Below are 18,053 nucleotides of genomic sequence, written 5' to 3' on the forward strand. Positions count from 1 at the left end.
ACTTGTAGTAATTAGCCATCATCATTTATTTAAAAATAAATAAATCCGGAAAAAGTAGTGAACTCAGGAATTATATTCAAAATTGCCTGGTCTAGGACAAAACAATTTATTTATTTTTTTTAACATATGGCTAATAAATCTGCAGATCCTACTTGAATGTTTGTGAGTGTTGTAATGCCCACGTGTCCATGGCTGATTTTGTAGATTTGTCAGTGTAGTCTTGCATAAAAATTTCTTTTGAGAGTCAGCAGGTTCATCCTTCATGGTAACTACTTGTCTGTTTGGTTGCTTTGTAGGCAGCATTTTAACTGCAATGAACATGCCTCATGTTCATATTAATAGATTCCTTCTGGGTTTCAGGTTAAGAATAAGATGACAAAAGAACAGTATATTAAAATGAACAGAGGTATCAATGACAGTAAAGATCTCCCTGAAGAATATTTGTCTGCCATCTATAATGAAATAGCTGGAAAGAAGATTTCAATGAAAGAAACAAAGGAATTAACAATACCTACAAAATCCAGTAAGCAAAGTAAGTAATTGAAGCTAATGCTGGCACTCTGTTTCCTGTTTAAAATGAGAGATGAATGAAACCAGCGTGACTTGCATAACTCAAAATTAGTCCTAACTTTTAATTTCATATACTTTTTCTTTTAACACAAATGCATGATGCTACTACCTTCAACTGTGTGTTAAGTGCAGATGTTTATTTTCACTTCCCTGTGCTACTGAATTTGCAGTTTTTAGTGCATTGATGATACAAATACGGGTTTAGCTGTTGACCAGCAACATAGGGAAGTGCATATGGGGACTTCATTGAATAGCAGTATTGTTGATAGGCGTTGTGCAAAACAAACACAGTAGTTGTACCTTCTATTTCCGGAGAAAACATTGTGTTTCCCTTCTGATAAGCAGGCTTCTTCAAAAATCTTACATTGCTTCATTTACAGGGCCCTAATTTACTTATGTTTTTCTCTCTCAAATACCAGACAAAAATTTTTGTGTTTTGTACAATGTGGAGATTCAGATGTTACTCATTCTAGTTATATGGAGACTGTTAAGAGACTTGGCTTTTTCCCAGTGTAGCCAAATTTGTATGCTTTAAGCAAGTCCTAGGTTAGTCTTAAGAACAGGTTGTTCACAGGACAGTTGCATCTGGAAAAAAGTACCCATCCAATTTTCAGTAATCGTTCTGTTAGTGTTTTTATTACAATTTTAAAGAAGCTGCTTGTATTTGGCTTCAGTTCCTCTTTCTTGATAAGATGGAGGTTCCATTACTGAAATGAAAAAGTGATAAAGTTCTCTCCAAGGAAAAGTGTGTCCGCTTACTGTTGTTTTCTGTGGTGATGGATTGCTATGAAACTTCGATTCAGTGTGAATTTAGCTTAGTGGGTGTGATGTTTATGTTGTTAGCTGAGGTGATAGAGAAGGAATGCTTTTTGAGCAAATCTTTAAGCTTTCATTTAGGATTAAAATTCAGTTACTTTTTGTACATAAGCTTGCCTTAAGTTAAATTGTGTCAATATTCTAAAGGAAATACTTTGGTTGTGTGGCAATTTCAGAAGTAAAGAATTTTAAAAAGCCATGTTTAAGTATGGCACTTAAATGTTTAAAATTCTGTTATTCCTGAAGATGAAGCTGCTAAAGATGCACAAATGTAAAGAGAAAACAAATGTCTTTATAGGTGTTGCTAGTGAAAAACAGAGAAGACTGCTGTATAATTTGGAAATGGAACAAATGGCTAAGACAGCTAAGGCTCTTATGGAGGCAGTGAGCCATGTCCAGGCACCTTTTACCAGTGCAACACACCTGGAGCATGTGAGACCCATGTTTAAGGTGAGCTGCATGTTTAGATATTTAACCTAGTTTCTTCTTAATACAAAATGCTGCCTGACGTGAACTCCTGAAAATACTACCAAAGGTTTGTATCAGCTGTGTGTTGATTATTTTGTAGGTTATTTAGCTTGTAACAGGAAAGGATGGACTTTGGGCCTTCTGTTGCAGTTTCACTTATGCTGGGATTTAAGAAGCTCTATGCTGATAGAGAAAACTTTTATCGTTTAATAATGGGGGACTTACGAAGAGTACAACGGGGGAACATAAGTATAAAGAGTAATTAAGAAGTTGAAATAATAGAATTTTTATTTCAGGTATAGAGGTGTAGTCAAAACAATCTCGGGTGCATTGTTTGAGTCCCCCCTGCTGCTCCTAAGAGAGATTATTTCATTGCATTTTGGGGTAGCAGTTGTCAGAATAAGCTTCTGGCTAATGTCTGTTCCAAGTGAGTATTTCAGGGAGTCTAGGGTTGTCGTCTAGTTTAGGGGGAGGTAGCTAGACCTGTATTAAACTTGGGTGGTGTTTGTTTTGTGTCTATTTTTATTTCTATCATTCTAAACACCTGTCATTGCCTTTGTGTAGGTACAAAACTATCTGCAACCCAAATGCCTTTTTCATACCAATGCTTACTATTCATAGTTATAAAATACATTCGATAGCTTACTGTGTCTGAGAATGCTATTGGGTATGGTCTTTGGCATAACTAATTCATTCTGGTAAACGGACACTGGAAGAGATTGCTTTCACCATGTGCTCTCATTTGCTGCCCTTGTGCCAGTAGTGGTGCTCAAGTGTCCCCTTTGTGAACTGCTCCATGGAGTTCTCAGAAGATCACCATTGCAAGAGGCACATAGCTCCCTGAAATGGTGTGCTGTGAGGTCAGATTGAGCTCTGGGTCCTGGCTAAAGAGGGAATGAGCATGTAACTGTAAGACTGTTGTCTGTGAGGCAAAATTCTAAGTTCTCTATCACCATATTAGTAAAAGTAGGTTCATAACTCTGTATTGAATAATACTCAATGAAGCCCTTGTTCAAGCTCTGGTTTCAGAGATGACTTAGCAGAGGTATGCTGTACATCATTTCTCTACTGTCTTCTTAAAGGCAGAAATTAAATAAGTTGTGTACAGGCTGAGCACTTGAGTACTGTAATACTCACAGATTATTTTTTTCCCTTAAAATACCAGCCCTGTTACTCTCTAACATTCCTACCCTTTACTATCTGAAATGTACATTCGCAAAATCCATTTTTTCTTTCGAAGGAGCTAAATATGAAGCATGTGGGTAAATTAACACCCTAAACATGTTTTGTGAAGGTGATAAGAGAAGTTCTCTTGCTTTAGGATGTTCGTAAACTAACGTACTGATGACAGTGTTATATGTTGAAGTGAGAACTGTCTTCTCAAAAGTGAGAGCTATGGATGTTACGTATATCTAATCCTGCATTGTTTATTTAGACTATTTAGTTTAGTTTTCAACAAACGTTTTAAATTTATAGATACCTCCTTCACCCATTGATGCTACAGTAAAACTTACCATTAATAGCTTATTTAGAGATAGATTTGCCAAATGATTAAATCAGAACAACAACAACAAAAAAAATGTAGTTTGTTACCATCTAAGCACACCCCAAAATTGAATGCATACTTGATTTTCACCTTCAGTGACAAAAGTCTGTGATAAATAACAGCCTAAATCTAGTTATACAGCATATCATCCAGGCCTCTACAGAGTTCTTAACAGGAGAAAGTATTTCAATTTTGCAATTTTGTTTTCATTAGGAATGAAAATTTAAAAAGGGACAAAAACAAAAGAAATACGCACTTCGGGAATGTGCATCAGGAAGTTAAGTGCTGGATCTAGAAGTTTGTCTGAATTCTTTAATACACTACTAGGGTTATGTTCTGATGAAGTTTTAAACAGTTTTCTGAGGTAGTGCTGTTGGAATTGCTGGCTTAAACAAAACCGAAGCTCTGCGATTCATCATTTTGATTTGAAATAAACTGTGCAATCTATTGCTACCTGCTCTGGCCATTGATTCTGTATTGCATCCAGAGAAAATGGCAGCAGTGGGCTTAGAGTAGGGGGGGGAAAGGAAGGCTAAGGACAACAAATTTAAGAGTGGTAAGATCAGAGTCATGTCCTGTCTCTTTTTCTCTTCCCGTGTTCCCAGTACAAATTTGGCTTACTGAAGTACATAGATTTCTTTACAATGAAAAGTATTACACACTGCGGAATTGAACATGTCGGTTCTTGCCATAATTATTGGCTCTATTTCTGTTCCTTACTGTGTGAAGTGTTCCTGTAGAACAGATAAAAGTTATCTAGGGCATACCAAAACTGCAACAGACATCTAACGAGCATAAATTCAGGGGTTTTGTGGGTTGCTTGGACACAGGGAGAGTGGTTCTGTGGGGATTGTCTACCTGTATTACTTCTGGTCCTTGTCTGATGTCTCTCCTAACTGTTCCCTTTAGCAAAAGGCAACTTCAAGGTTAATTATATGAGTTGAGGTCTAAATTTAAGCTTCAGCAAGGTGTTGAAACTGTAATGTTTATTCCCTTCAAGTGTTTGCAGGTGCTAATGTAACTTTCATTTTGCATGTGTTCCAGTTGGCATGGACACCTTTCCTAGCTGCATTCAGCGTGGGTCTACAAGACTGCGATGACACAGAGGTTGCATCTCTTTGTCTGGAGGGTATACGATGTGCTATCAGGATTGCCTGCATTTTCAACATTCAGGTAAAAAAAAAAAAAAGTTCAAAATTGAGATAATACTTCATGTCCTAGCATAGTGTTAATGTGGTTCAAAGACCCCTTGTTGCTGAAGCTATGCGTGTCGGTACCTAGAGTCTGCTCACTTCTGTGCATTCTTGCACCATTTGATCTTTAAAGGTTCCTCCCAACTCAAATCATTCTATGATTATGTGATACTTCACAAGAACTTTTTTAATAAAGTAACATTTTTCCTGCTTGTTTTGTTGTGCTGTCATGCCCATATACTGATTTATTTTTTTGTTTCCCTACCAGTGGCTGCTCTTCAGTTAGAGTACTTTCTACTTAGCTTTTTTTTTTTTTTTTTTACTAAGTGACATTATATTAAATAAGTCTTTCTAGGCTGTTTCATAAGTAAAATAGCATCGCTGTGAACTGTTTGAAATACTGTTCTCAAATACAGAAAGGTGTGCTAGTCTGCCATGCTCTGTAGGGATAACTAAATTCCTTTGTAGGAATAACTAAAGGAGTAAGCAGAATTCATCTTTGACATTGTATTATTTTTTGTCTACATTGAAAACATTTAAAAACAAACATAAAAACATCATGTAACACTAACTTGAAGTAAAACTGTTGAACTATGATACGATAGCAAATGCTTCTCTTACCTCTCTTCGTGTACTCTAATTCAACAAATTAGGTATTTTTTTTATAACTGATGTGGTAAGGCGCATTGGGAGTTCTGATACAGCTGCTTAAAAAATCCATTTTGAGATCATGTAAGGTTTCCTTCACTTCATTTTTTCTTCTTTATTTTCCTGAACTGAACGGACTTAAAAATTTGATTAACAGAGCCTTCCCTGGAGCCTGCAGCTGTTCAATGAAATTCACATTCCTCTTTTTTTTGTCTTTTCTAAATTGCAAACATGGATCTGGTGCAAATATCATTTTCAGCAGCTGCAAAGATTATCTCCCAGTCCTGCAGGGGTCTGCCCAGGCTGGGGAGGGCAAGGACACATTTGCTGTAAGATTCCCGTGCTCCAAGAATGTACCAGAAGCAGTTGCACTTTCCATTGGTTTGGCACAAACTTCATTGAACTACAGGTGTTTTCAAAAGCAACTCTTCTCATTTGTTGAAACTCAAATTCCTTTTTTTTTTTTATATTTTTTTATTTCAATTCAGAACTGATATTCCTTCCTGGTTCCCTATGGCAATTCTGTTTTGTTGATGCCATTTAAACAGTACTGGTTTGTTGATGATTTCAGTGCACTACAGGACTTGATTCCATGAGATGCAAGTTTTGTCTGACTGCAGGAGCTAGATAACTGTGGTGGTTTGAAGGAGTCTGGCAAATCTGTACATCTACTAACTTAAGGATTCTTACTGTTGGAAGTAGATGTTTCCCTTGTGATCGATTGGTGCTGGAAACTTCTCCGTTTCATTGAACAAACACATAGAAGTTAAGATCAGTGTCTCAGAACACATACTATTACTTTACGTGCCTTGAGAGACGATGGATGGAGATGGACACTTTTAGTGTTAAAAAAAAATAATCCATAAGCATACAGTATAGTTGAGGTTATGCATGCTCACCTCTGACTACAAGAAAATCTCAACTAAAAATTCTGTTTTCATTATTTATCTTTTCAGTCTTAAACTGTCACGCAGTTTGGCTTTTGCCTTCCAGATATCTTGTCTGGGACAAGATGTGCATCAAAATTATGTGCTTAATTTGCTTACCTTATCTATTTTAATTTTGTTTGATGGATGCATGGCTTAGTTTTTCTATTTTATGATGGCTTAGAAAAGGGTTCAGAGGAGTAATATATGTATGGAACAGAGCAGGAAGGTAGGACTGAAAACATCGCCCATTTTCAGAAGATACACACTTTGTAGACTCCAAATCTTACTTGCTTGCTGGTACTCTTATCGTGAAACTTCCATTATCGTGCTTGTACTTCTTGTGCTGTGCCTTTACCAGCATGTGCTGTGGTAGTAGTTGGGGTTGACTGTGGCAGCTATGCTATGTGGCTCCATGGGAATCCATCTCTTCTACTGTTGCCCACTGTCGTGATATTAGTGTTTTCCCTATGAAACAGATGTTCTGGTTTGATTTCTTTATGAACATTTTGTATTTGATATTATTATGTGCTGAAGGATTTTTGATTTCAAAACAGTCTAAAATATCCAAATCGTTAAATGTATTTCATAGCTGTCATTTGTTTCTCTGATTTACAACTTTCACTTTATCACCTTCAGATCATAACAAGAGAAAGAATTTAGCTTTTGAGTTCAACTGTAGTCCCCTTTCTATGTTTGTAATAGGTTCATATGAGACCTGAGGACTTTCATTTGGTGTTTATATATATCCTGTTCATAACTCAGGTACCTGTATGTAGTACACTCACTTTTGTACCCTATTGATCAATTTCATCTGCTTAGATTATAGGTCAGTTGCTGTTCACACAGCTGTGAGTCATCTCACAAGCTTCTGAGGTGCTCCAGTGTGTGCAGGTTAAATCGAATACGTTTTGAGTAGTTCTTTGGGACTGGAAAAATGTGCTTTTTAGATATATTATTTGGATTCTGTTGCCAAAAATCGTGAAACTTGGGAGAATCTGCTAAGGCAGCATTATGAGAGCACATTCAGGTGCAGTGTAAGAATAGTAAAAGCTTAGCTAAGAAGCTACGTTTCTTCTGAAACAGCATCCTCTTTCCAAAAAAATGCCCTGAAAAATAAACCCAGAAAGTTGAGAACAAGCTATGTGTTCTAGGCTGACACATAATACACTTAGTATTCCTGAGTATAGGGAGCCTGACTTTATCCTGCAGCTTATTACAGAAAACAGGAGGGAATTTTGTTTTGTAAGACACGTTAGAAATTCAGTTCTAAGAAGAGAAAGTTAAATTATATGGTTGCCAAAATTACACATTCTACTAAAAACAAGAACTAAGAAAATCCAAGGTAAATCTCATCTTTTCTTTTTCCTTTGTCCCCTCTCTTTTGTAGCTTGAAAGAGATGCGTATGTCCAAGCACTAGCAAGATTTACATTACTTACAGTGAGTTCTGGTATTACTGAAATGAAGCAGAAGAATATTGACACAATTAAAACTCTCATCACAGTGGCTCATACAGATGGAAACTATTTAGGAAATTCCTGGCATGAGGTACAAAAGTCATTTGTTCTTAAACTGTAAGAAAATGAGTTGTGATCTTGAATGTACTTGTGCATAAATACAGTGTTTTTTAGAAAACTGTCAAGTATAAACTTTAGTACTTAGGTTATGTATGATAATGAACTCATTATGCAGCTGATTAGAAAAATGTGTCCAGTTTAGAAATAAAATTATGAGACACTAATGCTGTAATATTTAAATTACTTTTCATTTTAGATGGAAGAACAGGAATATTTGTCTAACCTTGAGTACTTAGAATATATATATTATATATAAATAAAGATCTGCCTTCAGGTTTTTGTTTTTTACTGCTTCAAAATGCTTCTTGTTGCTAAACACCTTCTTTACTCTCTGGACTAGATTCTGAAATGCATCAGTCAACTTGAGCTGGCACAGTTAATAGGAACTGGAGTAAAACCTCGTTACATCTCAGGGACAGTGCGTGGCAGGGAAGGTTCTTTTACTGGAACAAAAGATCAGGCACCCGATGAATTTGTGGGGCTGGGACTGGGTAAGTAATACAGATACAAAGTATTTCATTTAAATGTCTTTGTGCAAGAACATACTGATTTGTGCTTTGCTTTTATTACTGGTGACTATAAGGTTCAGAGATGTAACTGTGAAGTAGTCTAAAATTGTCTATGTTTGTTTTACTCTTTGAATAGACATCTTTGGAATATTTGTTTTGCTCTGTTAGATATTATCAATAGGATGGGAGAGTGTGAAATGTAAGAAAATGTTATTTTTTTCTGTTAAAATACAACTGACCAAGTAAGGATGTATTCCTGATGGTATGACCAAATTTAATAATACTGCAGAGTCAGTCCCCCAAATATTTTACCAAACATGCAAGTTAATATGTATAGGTAAAACATCTTGTTACGTACCTTCATGAGAAATACGCAGCATTCAAACCAGAGGGGAAATCAACTTAAATTCTGAAATTCTGTTTTTTCTTCTTTTGATTATTTTGGTAGTGAGCGAGTGCCTTTTATAGGCTGGCCCAAGAGCCATTAGTAGTGCCATGTAGTCCATTAGTTAGAGTAGTAATGATAATTTTACCAATTTATCTGACCTTACCCCTCAACTCACCCTCATTGTCAGGCTTTGTGTCCTCCTAATACAGTTGTTCCTATTCTGCAGTTGGTCCTACTCTTTCCACTGTGCCCTGCCTTGGCCTGCCTTTATGTACTCACCTCACATTGCCAAGATTTGCTGAAGGGAAACCTTATCCCTGGAAATTATTGCATCTGCCAACATCTCATATACTGAGCTTCTCCCTGCCCTTTTAATATGCATCCTCCCGTTTAGTGCTCCCCGATGACCCATCCAGCTTTGCTGTTTCCAAGTATTGGCAGTTTCTCTGTGCTGAAGTGACTGGCCTTTAAAAATTTTAAGTCCTAATAGCTCAAGAATGTAAACTGTAGTCAGGTGTCTCTAAATCATACTTGCTAGTCATTGGTGTAGATCCAGCTCATAAAGACCTTTTTTTTTTTTCTTTCCTTCTGTCAACTTCATTTCTAAAGAAAATTGCCTGTGCCCAAATGCATAAAAATGTTTCTGCCTGAATTGAATTTCTGGAATGCTTGTTACAGCGCACATATGGAAATTTAACCATTTTCTCTTCTTTTAATAATATCATTTTAATCTTGTAGGAAAATGCCTATCTCACTGGAATTTACTATATGCTAAATGAGTATGCTCTAACAGAGCCCCTTTCTCAATTGTTTCCAGTGTTTTCCACTCTTCTCCACAAATCCTGTGTTGCAGATATTTAAATTTTTTTTCTGTGATGACTCTGAAGTATTGTTTAAAACTACAGCTTTCTAGCAATCTTCCTATAAACCTGTATTCGTGTGAAGAACCTGTATATGCCCGTAGATCAGACATACGTTTTACAGGAAAATAGCTGTTTAATTAGAGTAAGTGAAGCTGCAGGCTGAAACAGAAGCCTTGTCTTTGAAATGTGCTTACAAAATCATGCTCACAAAGGCAGCAGCATTCACTCTTCCTGCTGAACTAGAGATGTGTGTTTAAAAACAAAACAAAAAGGCTAATTTACTGCATAACTGATTCAGTCATCGCATTGCGTTATCTTTCTGCTGTAGACCTTTTCTGCTTTACTTGAGAATTCAAGACATCGCATGTGTTTGTGTTGAAAAAGTAAAGAAATAAGCATCTATTCCTTTTCTTCTTTAGTAGGAATGTCATCTTACTTGGAGTCGTAACTGGGAAATTCAGCTCTTTTTCTACTCTAATTCCTATTTGCAAAGTCGTAAGAAAGAAGCTGCTGCTGTGAAAAAGTTTTAGTCAAACTGTAGTTTTTAGGTAACTGGAAATCCTCGTTGGACAACAAGAATCTGAGGAATCAGTTTTTATTGAAGGAGAATTATATGGCTGACTGTTTCCTTGTAAAAGATTTCAGAAATGTTGGAATAGAAATATATAAACAAAGAAATCTGCTGTCTGTGGCACCTTTACAGCATTGATCATAAATCCTACACTCTACAGTAGGAATGAATTTTCACATAAAGTGGCAGTATTGGTTAGGGTTATCTGACTGCTTGGAAATACCCCTTCCAACCTCACACAGAGCAATGTGTTTCTTAGCTGACACATTACTGATATTCAAACTAATTGATCCTGGCAGCCCCTTTGCTTAAAAGAAACACTTTGATCAAATCCAACAGTATTACAAGTTGCTGAAAGACTAGCGTAAGGTTTTATATATATATATATATACAGATATATATATACACATATATCTGTATATATATATATATATATATATATATTCTGTACATATATATATATATGTACAGAAAAGGCTAGTTCATAAAAGTCCTGGAAAAATTCTTCAGATGGGCCAATTTATCTCGATCTGACAGCCAGTCATTTCAAGCCTCCTCCAGCTGTGGAGCACAGCAAGACTAAATGGCAGACTTTGGGGAGGCAGTCTGAAACAGAAGAACTTTCCTGTCCCTGCAAAGCTGGGAATAGAATCGCTGATCTCCTTTGAGCCTTCTGTTCTCCCCTATCTTTCTGATAGGTTGCCTAAGAGAAAAAAATTGTGTGCAGCATAGGTAGAAATACCCAGAACAATTGCAAGATTGCTCTTTTTTTTGGGAGGTAGTAGGGAGAAACAAGCTTGGAGGTCAGCAGAAATTTCAGAAATTTGCTCACTGTGAAGTTAGCATTTTAGCATGAGGTTTGCCAGGTGTGGTTTACAGTTTCTAGCTTCCAAAACAGATATTTCTGTTCTGCAGGGTTTTTTTTCTGTATTGCAGTTTTGCCTCACTGTTCTTCAGTGATAATGCTGATGTACTTCAGACATACCTTTAAGATGAGGTTTTGCTGGGAGCTGCTCTCTCCCTCTCCTTCATCATTCATAATGAATGATTAAAAAGAAAACCTATCAGGATGGATTTACTCACTTGCTGCTCATTAAGTGTGAAAAGTTCACTTTTGTGTAGTATTCTCTGTCATATGGTGTGTTGCTGCGTTGTTTTCTTTTCCAGTAGCAAAATTACCAAAGATCCATTTAAAGATGGAGAAAAAAAGGTGGTTCCTGTGCTCTTGATTTTTTTCCTCTTGCATCTATTCATATAATAGTTCCAAATGTGGACAATTTTATGGGACTAACAAATTATACACAGATAGAGAATCTAGAGAATTAGGACTTAAAAGTATGCAGCAGTTCACTGAGATGCCCATCCATGCATGGGAAATTAAGAGAAGTAGGCTATTATTGTGAATTTGAAATATATTTAAAGACACTATTGTGACATGACTTCTCTTCCTCTTTTTTCCCTGCCCTTTCTGTATTATCACTCATCCATTTTCAATTTTTGTTTACTGTAGTTGGTGGAAACGTGGATTGGAAGCAAATAGCAAGTATTCAGGAATCCATTGGTGAAACTAGCTCCCAGAGTGTTGTTGTTGCTGTAGACAGGTACTGTGTTGAATTTGCTTTTTCCATCTTTTTTCTAACAGCATTTGAATACCATGCTGAAATAATAGGAAATTATTAGTTTACCATTATTGGCAAAACACTACATAAATATAACCGTATAAAAGTGCTTTGAGGTTTTGTCAGGTTTTTCCTTTTTTTTTATGGAGCAGAAGTTTTTTTTCAAGTAGGAGAAGAAAGATGAGACAAGAAGCCATCTTACTGTTATAAAATTATTACAGGGAAGCTGCAGAATGAAGACTGCTCTACCGTCTGGTGAATCTAGATTTGTTATATATAGTAACACAGAGCAAATCTTATTTTACCTTTGTATAGGGAGCATTATTGACAGACAGCTTTTCTCCTAAATGTAGTTACTGACTTCTTGCTTTCCTCCAGGATATGTAGATGATGTCTGAAATTACCATATTATTATTCTAGTCGTCTTTTCTGTGAATCATATTTATGCTAACTGGATTTGATACATATCATAAAAATTCCCTGTTTATAGCTGACGGAACTGATCTGACTGGGGTGTTAATGGATCTTGCTATCTCAGCATATAAGAAATCAGAAAGTATCATTTTCTAAATGGTTGTCAAAATCGACAATCACTGTACAAAGTGGTACATTCTGAAGGTTTACAAGCTTTCTGTGTTTGAGTATAGGCAGCGAGATCAATGTCAGTTTAATGAAGGTTGCCTTGCAGTGAAATGGTATCAAGCTAGTTGGAGGCTTAATGTCAAACACATAATAGCTCTTTAGGGTTGCAGTGTTTCTCAGCACTTCATAATGGGACGTATTTCAAGTATCTTATTTGTCATGGCAAGTAGGAATTGTGTACTCTGGAAAAGTTTGTCTTCTCTGGAGCAGGGCTATATAGTTTATAAAGCTGCTGACATTAGTCATCTGTCGCTGTCAATGAGCAGATAGTATTAGAAATAATTCTAACCCCCCCAGTCTCAATGCATGCATGGAGTTATTTTTAAATATCAGAAGAAACTGAAATATTTCTACTTTTATTTTCACAGTTCAGTCTCTTTCCACAGTTACTATTTTTGAATAAATAAAATTAGTTGGGATATAAAATCTTGCACGCACATTTAATAGATGTTTTTTAAAGACATAGCAATAATGTCTGAAACTTTACTTTACAGAATATTTACAGGATCTACAAGGTTGGATGGAAATGCTATCGGTAGGTTTTACCTTTTTTTTTCCCCTGTAAACTACAAAACAGCTTTGTGATAAAACTTGGAAAAATATTATATTAATATCTGTGGTCATTTAACAGTGGATTTCGTTCGCTGGCTTTGTGCTGTGTCTATGGATGAACTGCTGTCTGCTACTCACCCTCGAATGTTTAGCCTGCAAAAGATAGTAGAGATTTCTTACTACAACATGGGTCGGATAAGGCTACAGTGGTCTAGAATTTGGGAAGTTATTGGAGATCATTTTAATAAGGTATCTCTTAATTACACTGCTTGAAGTATTGATAAAAATAAATTTTGTTTAAAGATTTGATGGAAAAACACTATTTTTTCTGTCCTTCTCTATAAGTAGTTTAAAAAAAGCAAATTACAAAGCTGAATGGACCTGTGAGAAGGCAGAGGTGCACAGTATAATTAATGCAAAAGCAGGAGTACGCATTAAAGTTATTTATCATGATCTGAGTCTAGAACTGGTTTCCTTTAATTCTTTGTTCTGTATGTTTGGATGTTTTATGAAGCTTGGGATAAGGGGTTGTTTTATGTTCAAGTCTAAATTGACTCCTTCTAAGGTAAATGCTTGATAGGCATTTTTAATCAGCATGTTGAAGTCTTCCTAGGCAGTTTGTTTATTTTGAGAAAGCTGTAATGCTGGTATATAGAATGTAGAAAATGGTTGGAATTGATACGGGATTATTGAATTGCATTAATAGTGTGGTTTATGGAATTGGCTACTGTTTAATTTTCCAGTACTGCTCAGTTTTCTATTACCAAATGTAAAGACAGCTTGGGCTGAATCCGTAAGAATTCTGATGCAAACTTACGTGTGTTTCTACCCGGTGTTGTCAGGTTGGCTGCAATCCCAATGAAGATGTAGCTATTTTTGCAGTAGACTCATTAAGGCAGTTATCAATGAAGTTCTTAGAAAAAGGAGAACTTGCTAATTTCCGATTCCAGAAGGACTTCTTAAGACCATTTGAACATATAATGAAGAGAAACAGGTAATAACATTCAATTAATTCAATCACTTGGGACCATAAGCACCAACTTTTGCAATTAAAATCTTAAATTGCTTTTGTAAAATCAGTTGCTGGAGAATTATGCTATTTCTAATTGATTAGGTAATTTAGTTTAAACAATTACTATTTATTATCATCTTAATTCAGGTCTCCTACTATTCGAGACATGGTTGTACGGTGTATTGCACAGATGGTAAATTCCCAAGCTGCTAACATTCGTTCTGGTTGGAAGAACATTTTTTCAGTATTTCATTTGGCTGCCTCAGATCAGGATGAAAGTATAGTGGAGCTTGCATTCCAGACTACAGGACACATTGTCAGTAAGTACTGATGGTGTTCAAGCATCATGAAAGCATTTGTGACTCTGGAGGCTGAGAAGCTTTGTATTTCTGTTGGAGGCTGAGTAGCTTTGTTTTTCTGTTGGCTCTACAGCCTGCATAGTAAAGCTCACTTCATACTTGGGAAGCAATATTTTATACTTGCCAAATGATCTTCTGGGAAACTACTTATGGAAATAGTTCTGTAATAATAATTCTCTGTAATAGTTGTCTGTAATAATTCACAAATTCATCTGTCTTCCCTTACCCCTTTAAAAAAAAATCACTGTTTATAATCTTCTATAGCAAAATCAGTCATGCCTTAGATTATTTTCTTTGTGTACGCTTTCATTTTAGTGAAGCAATTCTTTTTTTCTCCAGGAAAAAAAAAAACACGTCATTTTACTATTATGTTGTTTGCTTATCTTTTTCCTTGTTTCTGAATTGTGCTTGTTTATGATCCTATTTAGCTGGGATGGGTGGAACTATGATTTTGTTCCATCCTGATCTAGATCCCCTCAGGCTTTAAGTGCCATAAGGGATCTCTTACTCTGTCACAACTTCTGCAACTTCCTAAAACTTTTTCAGCATTGATTAAGAATGTGCCTTCAAACGTGACTATTTTAAAATGAAGGCAAGAGGACTAAATTGCTAAGGGATGACCTTTGGTTGATGAAACTCAATATTTTAGGTAGCCTTCTTAAGCTCTAAACATAGATCTAGTGTTAAGCAGTAAACCTATTGCTCTCTTCTTGTTTAACTGCAAAATTACCCTCCTTTAGATCAGGCACTACCGTGATTTATTTTAGACACTTGCTTTTAAAATCAAATGAATGCCTTCTAGCTGACTTTTTTGTTGTTATCGAGCATTAATTTTTTAGTTTTTATTAATACTCAAGCACTTGACAACACCAATCAATGAACCAGCCTCTTGTGACTTCTGTTACAGTCAGTTCATATTAGAATTAATAGATTTTTTTAAAGCATGACATTTTTTTTCTGTTCACACTTTTTCTCCCAGCAATTGTATTTGAAAAACACTTCCCAGCAACCATAGATTCTTTCCAGGATGCAGTAAAGTGCTTGTCTGAATTTGCCTGCAATGCAGCATTTCCAGATACCAGTATGGAAGCGATCCGCCTCATTCGCCACTGTGCAAAATACGTATCTGATAGACCTCAGGTATAGTCTGTATTAACTAAATTATGAGTGCTTTAATGAACAATGCATTTATAAAGACAAAATCACTTGTGCTAACCTTATTGCCTTCACTTTTTCAGAGATTAATGAGAAATGTACTTTATTCAGAAAGGACAGGAATAAAAAATGCCACTGGTTTTAAAATCATCAGCAAATTTCTTTTCTCTTATCTCCATCCTGCCATCTTCCCTAGTTCATCTGTTGGCTACCTTTGCTGAGAACTGCCAGAGATCAACATATCTCTTTCTACTAAGAAATGTTGTTAGAATGGATAATGGCATAAGCAAAAACCGTTTGACCTCCTTACAAAAAAATTATGGTAGATTCTTACTTCCAGTGCTGTCTCTACAGAGCAGAGTAAGAGTGTTAGGCTGAACAGTCTTGAATGTATTAGCCAGTTTATAGTTTGACTTTATTTTTCATAGTGTACTAGGCATTGCTTCAAATACACAATTCACCTCCTCAGTGTTGCTATTGTGATTGCCAGCTCACCTGAGGTATCAGGCTGTACTGCTAGTACAGTAGTATTAGTACAGTACCAGTACAGTAGAGGTTGTTATTTCCAGTCCAGCTTGTTTTATTTTTGAAGGATCTCTCTCATACGGCTCTGTATAACCCTGTGTTTGCTTCTAAAGGCATTCAAGGAATACACAAGTGATGATATGAACGTAGCTCCTGAAGACAGAGTGTGGGTGAGAGGATGGTTCCCAATTCTGTTTGAGTTATCCTGTATCATCAATAGATGCAAATTAGATGTAAGAACCAGGTAACAATCAGTATTTGTAATTCAAATTTTAGAAGGCTTACTTTGCACTTTTAAAATAGAAACAACTCTCTTTGTAAATGTAACCAGTTTAAAATGACTTAGATATGTAAGTGGGAAGACCAGACTTGTTAAAAACACCTTTTATGTAGATTCTGGAATGTAGAAATTAAATCATAAGACATTTTTATCCTCTGTTGTAGCAAACAATAAAGTTACATGGTTGTGATTGCATTATGTTAAATGCATTAATATGATATTTTCTTGAAGTTAAATGTTTGAGCATGTTTTTGGTGCTTGTTTAGGATGAGTAAACATAAAATTTCAAAGACAGGAACTGTTTAAATTGTTAATTTGAAAAACAAGTTCAAATTTCAACAGAAAGCAGTCGATAACAGTTGACATTATTGAACCTGTAAATTATTCAAAACAGCTCAGCTCAACATTTACCATTAGATGGTATGGAGGCAGTTTAAACGTAGAACATAACAAAATGTAGCACTCAACTTTTAACTTTGCTAATATATAACAAACATTATTTTGATGTGGAAGGTCAACTGTAAATGATCAATGTGCATTAAATCTCTTTTTTAAGTAAGGTGTTATATTGGATTAATATCCAAGCCCATATTTTTTCAGTAGCAATACTGATCCTCTCTATTCTTTGCATTAGTAAAATATAAATGCGTGCTGTTTGATTCCATGATAGGTGCTCCTGTTACACGTTTCAGTTTAGTGATTTGTAATAGTTGACCTTGCTAAGCCTCCTGTCACATTTCTGGTTTTGTTTTTGTTTAAATAAATGTAAAATGTTCCGTGCAACGAGTGGATTTGTATTATTAGAACCCTACAGCTAAATTCTGTTGGAATGGTTTTTGTTTTAATAGAGCTCACAATGGCAGTCTTGCCTGCTTTCCTGCCTTGTCCTTCATACTTACTTTGAAGATTTAAAAACTTTTTTATGCAGAGATTGGTTATTTGGTTGAGGATTGCAGAGACACTTGAAAAAGCAAAGTTGTAGTTTGATTTCACATAAAAACTGCTTATTTTCCTTGAATATGTTTGCAGGTTTTTTTGCTTGTAATTTATGTTCTGTCTTCGTTCTGATGCTGAATATGTATTGCTTTTCTAGAAATACTTGTTCCTTTGCTTTTGTGGTCCTTTGCAAAGACAACGTATTCCTCTTTGAAATGACCACAGTTCTCAAAAGTATTTTCTTGCTGTTGCCTGTTAAAGTATGTTTCAAACAAACTGATTCTGTAGTTAGTTTTAGTGCACTAGTGTGACTGAAGCACACATTTGGCAGATTAAAATTTAACATTTTTCACAATATCTGAGTTTGCTCTTGCTGTTACAGCTTTTGACATATTTGGTCTAGCACACATCTTTTTATAACTCTTAATATATGGTGTTCTCTGTTCATTTTAGGGGCTTGACAGTAATGTTTGAGATAATGAAGACATATGGCCATACTTATGAAAAGCACTGGTGGCAAGATTTATTTCGTATTGTCTTTAGGATATTTGACAACATGAAACTGCCAGAACAGCAGACTGAGGTGAGAAAAAAATTGAAGAGAATTTACATGAGATGCATAGTTATGGTAGAAAACCTGATGGGTAATATAGTTTATCAACTAATGAAGGGCAGCCCTCAATACTTGAATGGTTGACCGGTGATTCTAGTTGCCTTTCATTAGCATTCTGTCAGATGTACTGTCATCTCACTTTTTTAAGCCATGTGTCAAAGTAGTAGTAGTTCACAGTACAAGAATAGTGTAAAATGCAACAGACCTAGGGTTTGTAAGAAGTGCAACCTGATGTCTTGAATCTGATACACACAACAGTTCATGGCAACAAGCTCAGTGGATGA

The 18,053-nt window shown here is 35.8% G+C and overlaps 1 protein-coding gene across 2 annotated transcripts in view; it reads left to right on the forward strand.

Annotated features, from left to right (window-relative positions):
- ARFGEF1 (ARF guanine nucleotide exchange factor 1) overlaps positions 1–18,053 on the forward strand; it is a 92,255-nt gene that overhangs the window by 61,137 nt on the left and 13,065 nt on the right. For both annotated transcript variants that reach the window (XM_038173595.2, XM_038173596.2), the window contains exons 18-30: positions 361–532; positions 1,685–1,836; positions 4,445–4,573; positions 7,558–7,716; positions 8,086–8,236; positions 11,587–11,677; positions 12,832–12,872; positions 12,969–13,138; positions 13,732–13,883; positions 14,049–14,221; positions 15,240–15,400; positions 16,054–16,184; positions 17,610–17,739. In XM_038173595.2, the coding sequence (XP_038029523.1) occupies positions 361–532; positions 1,685–1,836; positions 4,445–4,573; positions 7,558–7,716; positions 8,086–8,236; positions 11,587–11,677; positions 12,832–12,872; positions 12,969–13,138; positions 13,732–13,883; positions 14,049–14,221; positions 15,240–15,400; positions 16,054–16,184; positions 17,610–17,739 (1,812 nt within the window). The remainder of the gene's footprint in view (positions 1–360; positions 533–1,684; positions 1,837–4,444; positions 4,574–7,557; positions 7,717–8,085; positions 8,237–11,586; positions 11,678–12,831; positions 12,873–12,968; positions 13,139–13,731; positions 13,884–14,048; positions 14,222–15,239; positions 15,401–16,053; positions 16,185–17,609; positions 17,740–18,053) is intronic.

This window comes from Anas platyrhynchos, chromosome 2, assembly GCF_047663525.1.
Source record: "Anas platyrhynchos isolate ZD024472 breed Pekin duck chromosome 2, IASCAAS_PekinDuck_T2T, whole genome shotgun sequence".
In the NCBI taxonomy this organism is placed as follows: Eukaryota; Metazoa; Chordata; class Aves; order Anseriformes; family Anatidae; genus Anas; species Anas platyrhynchos.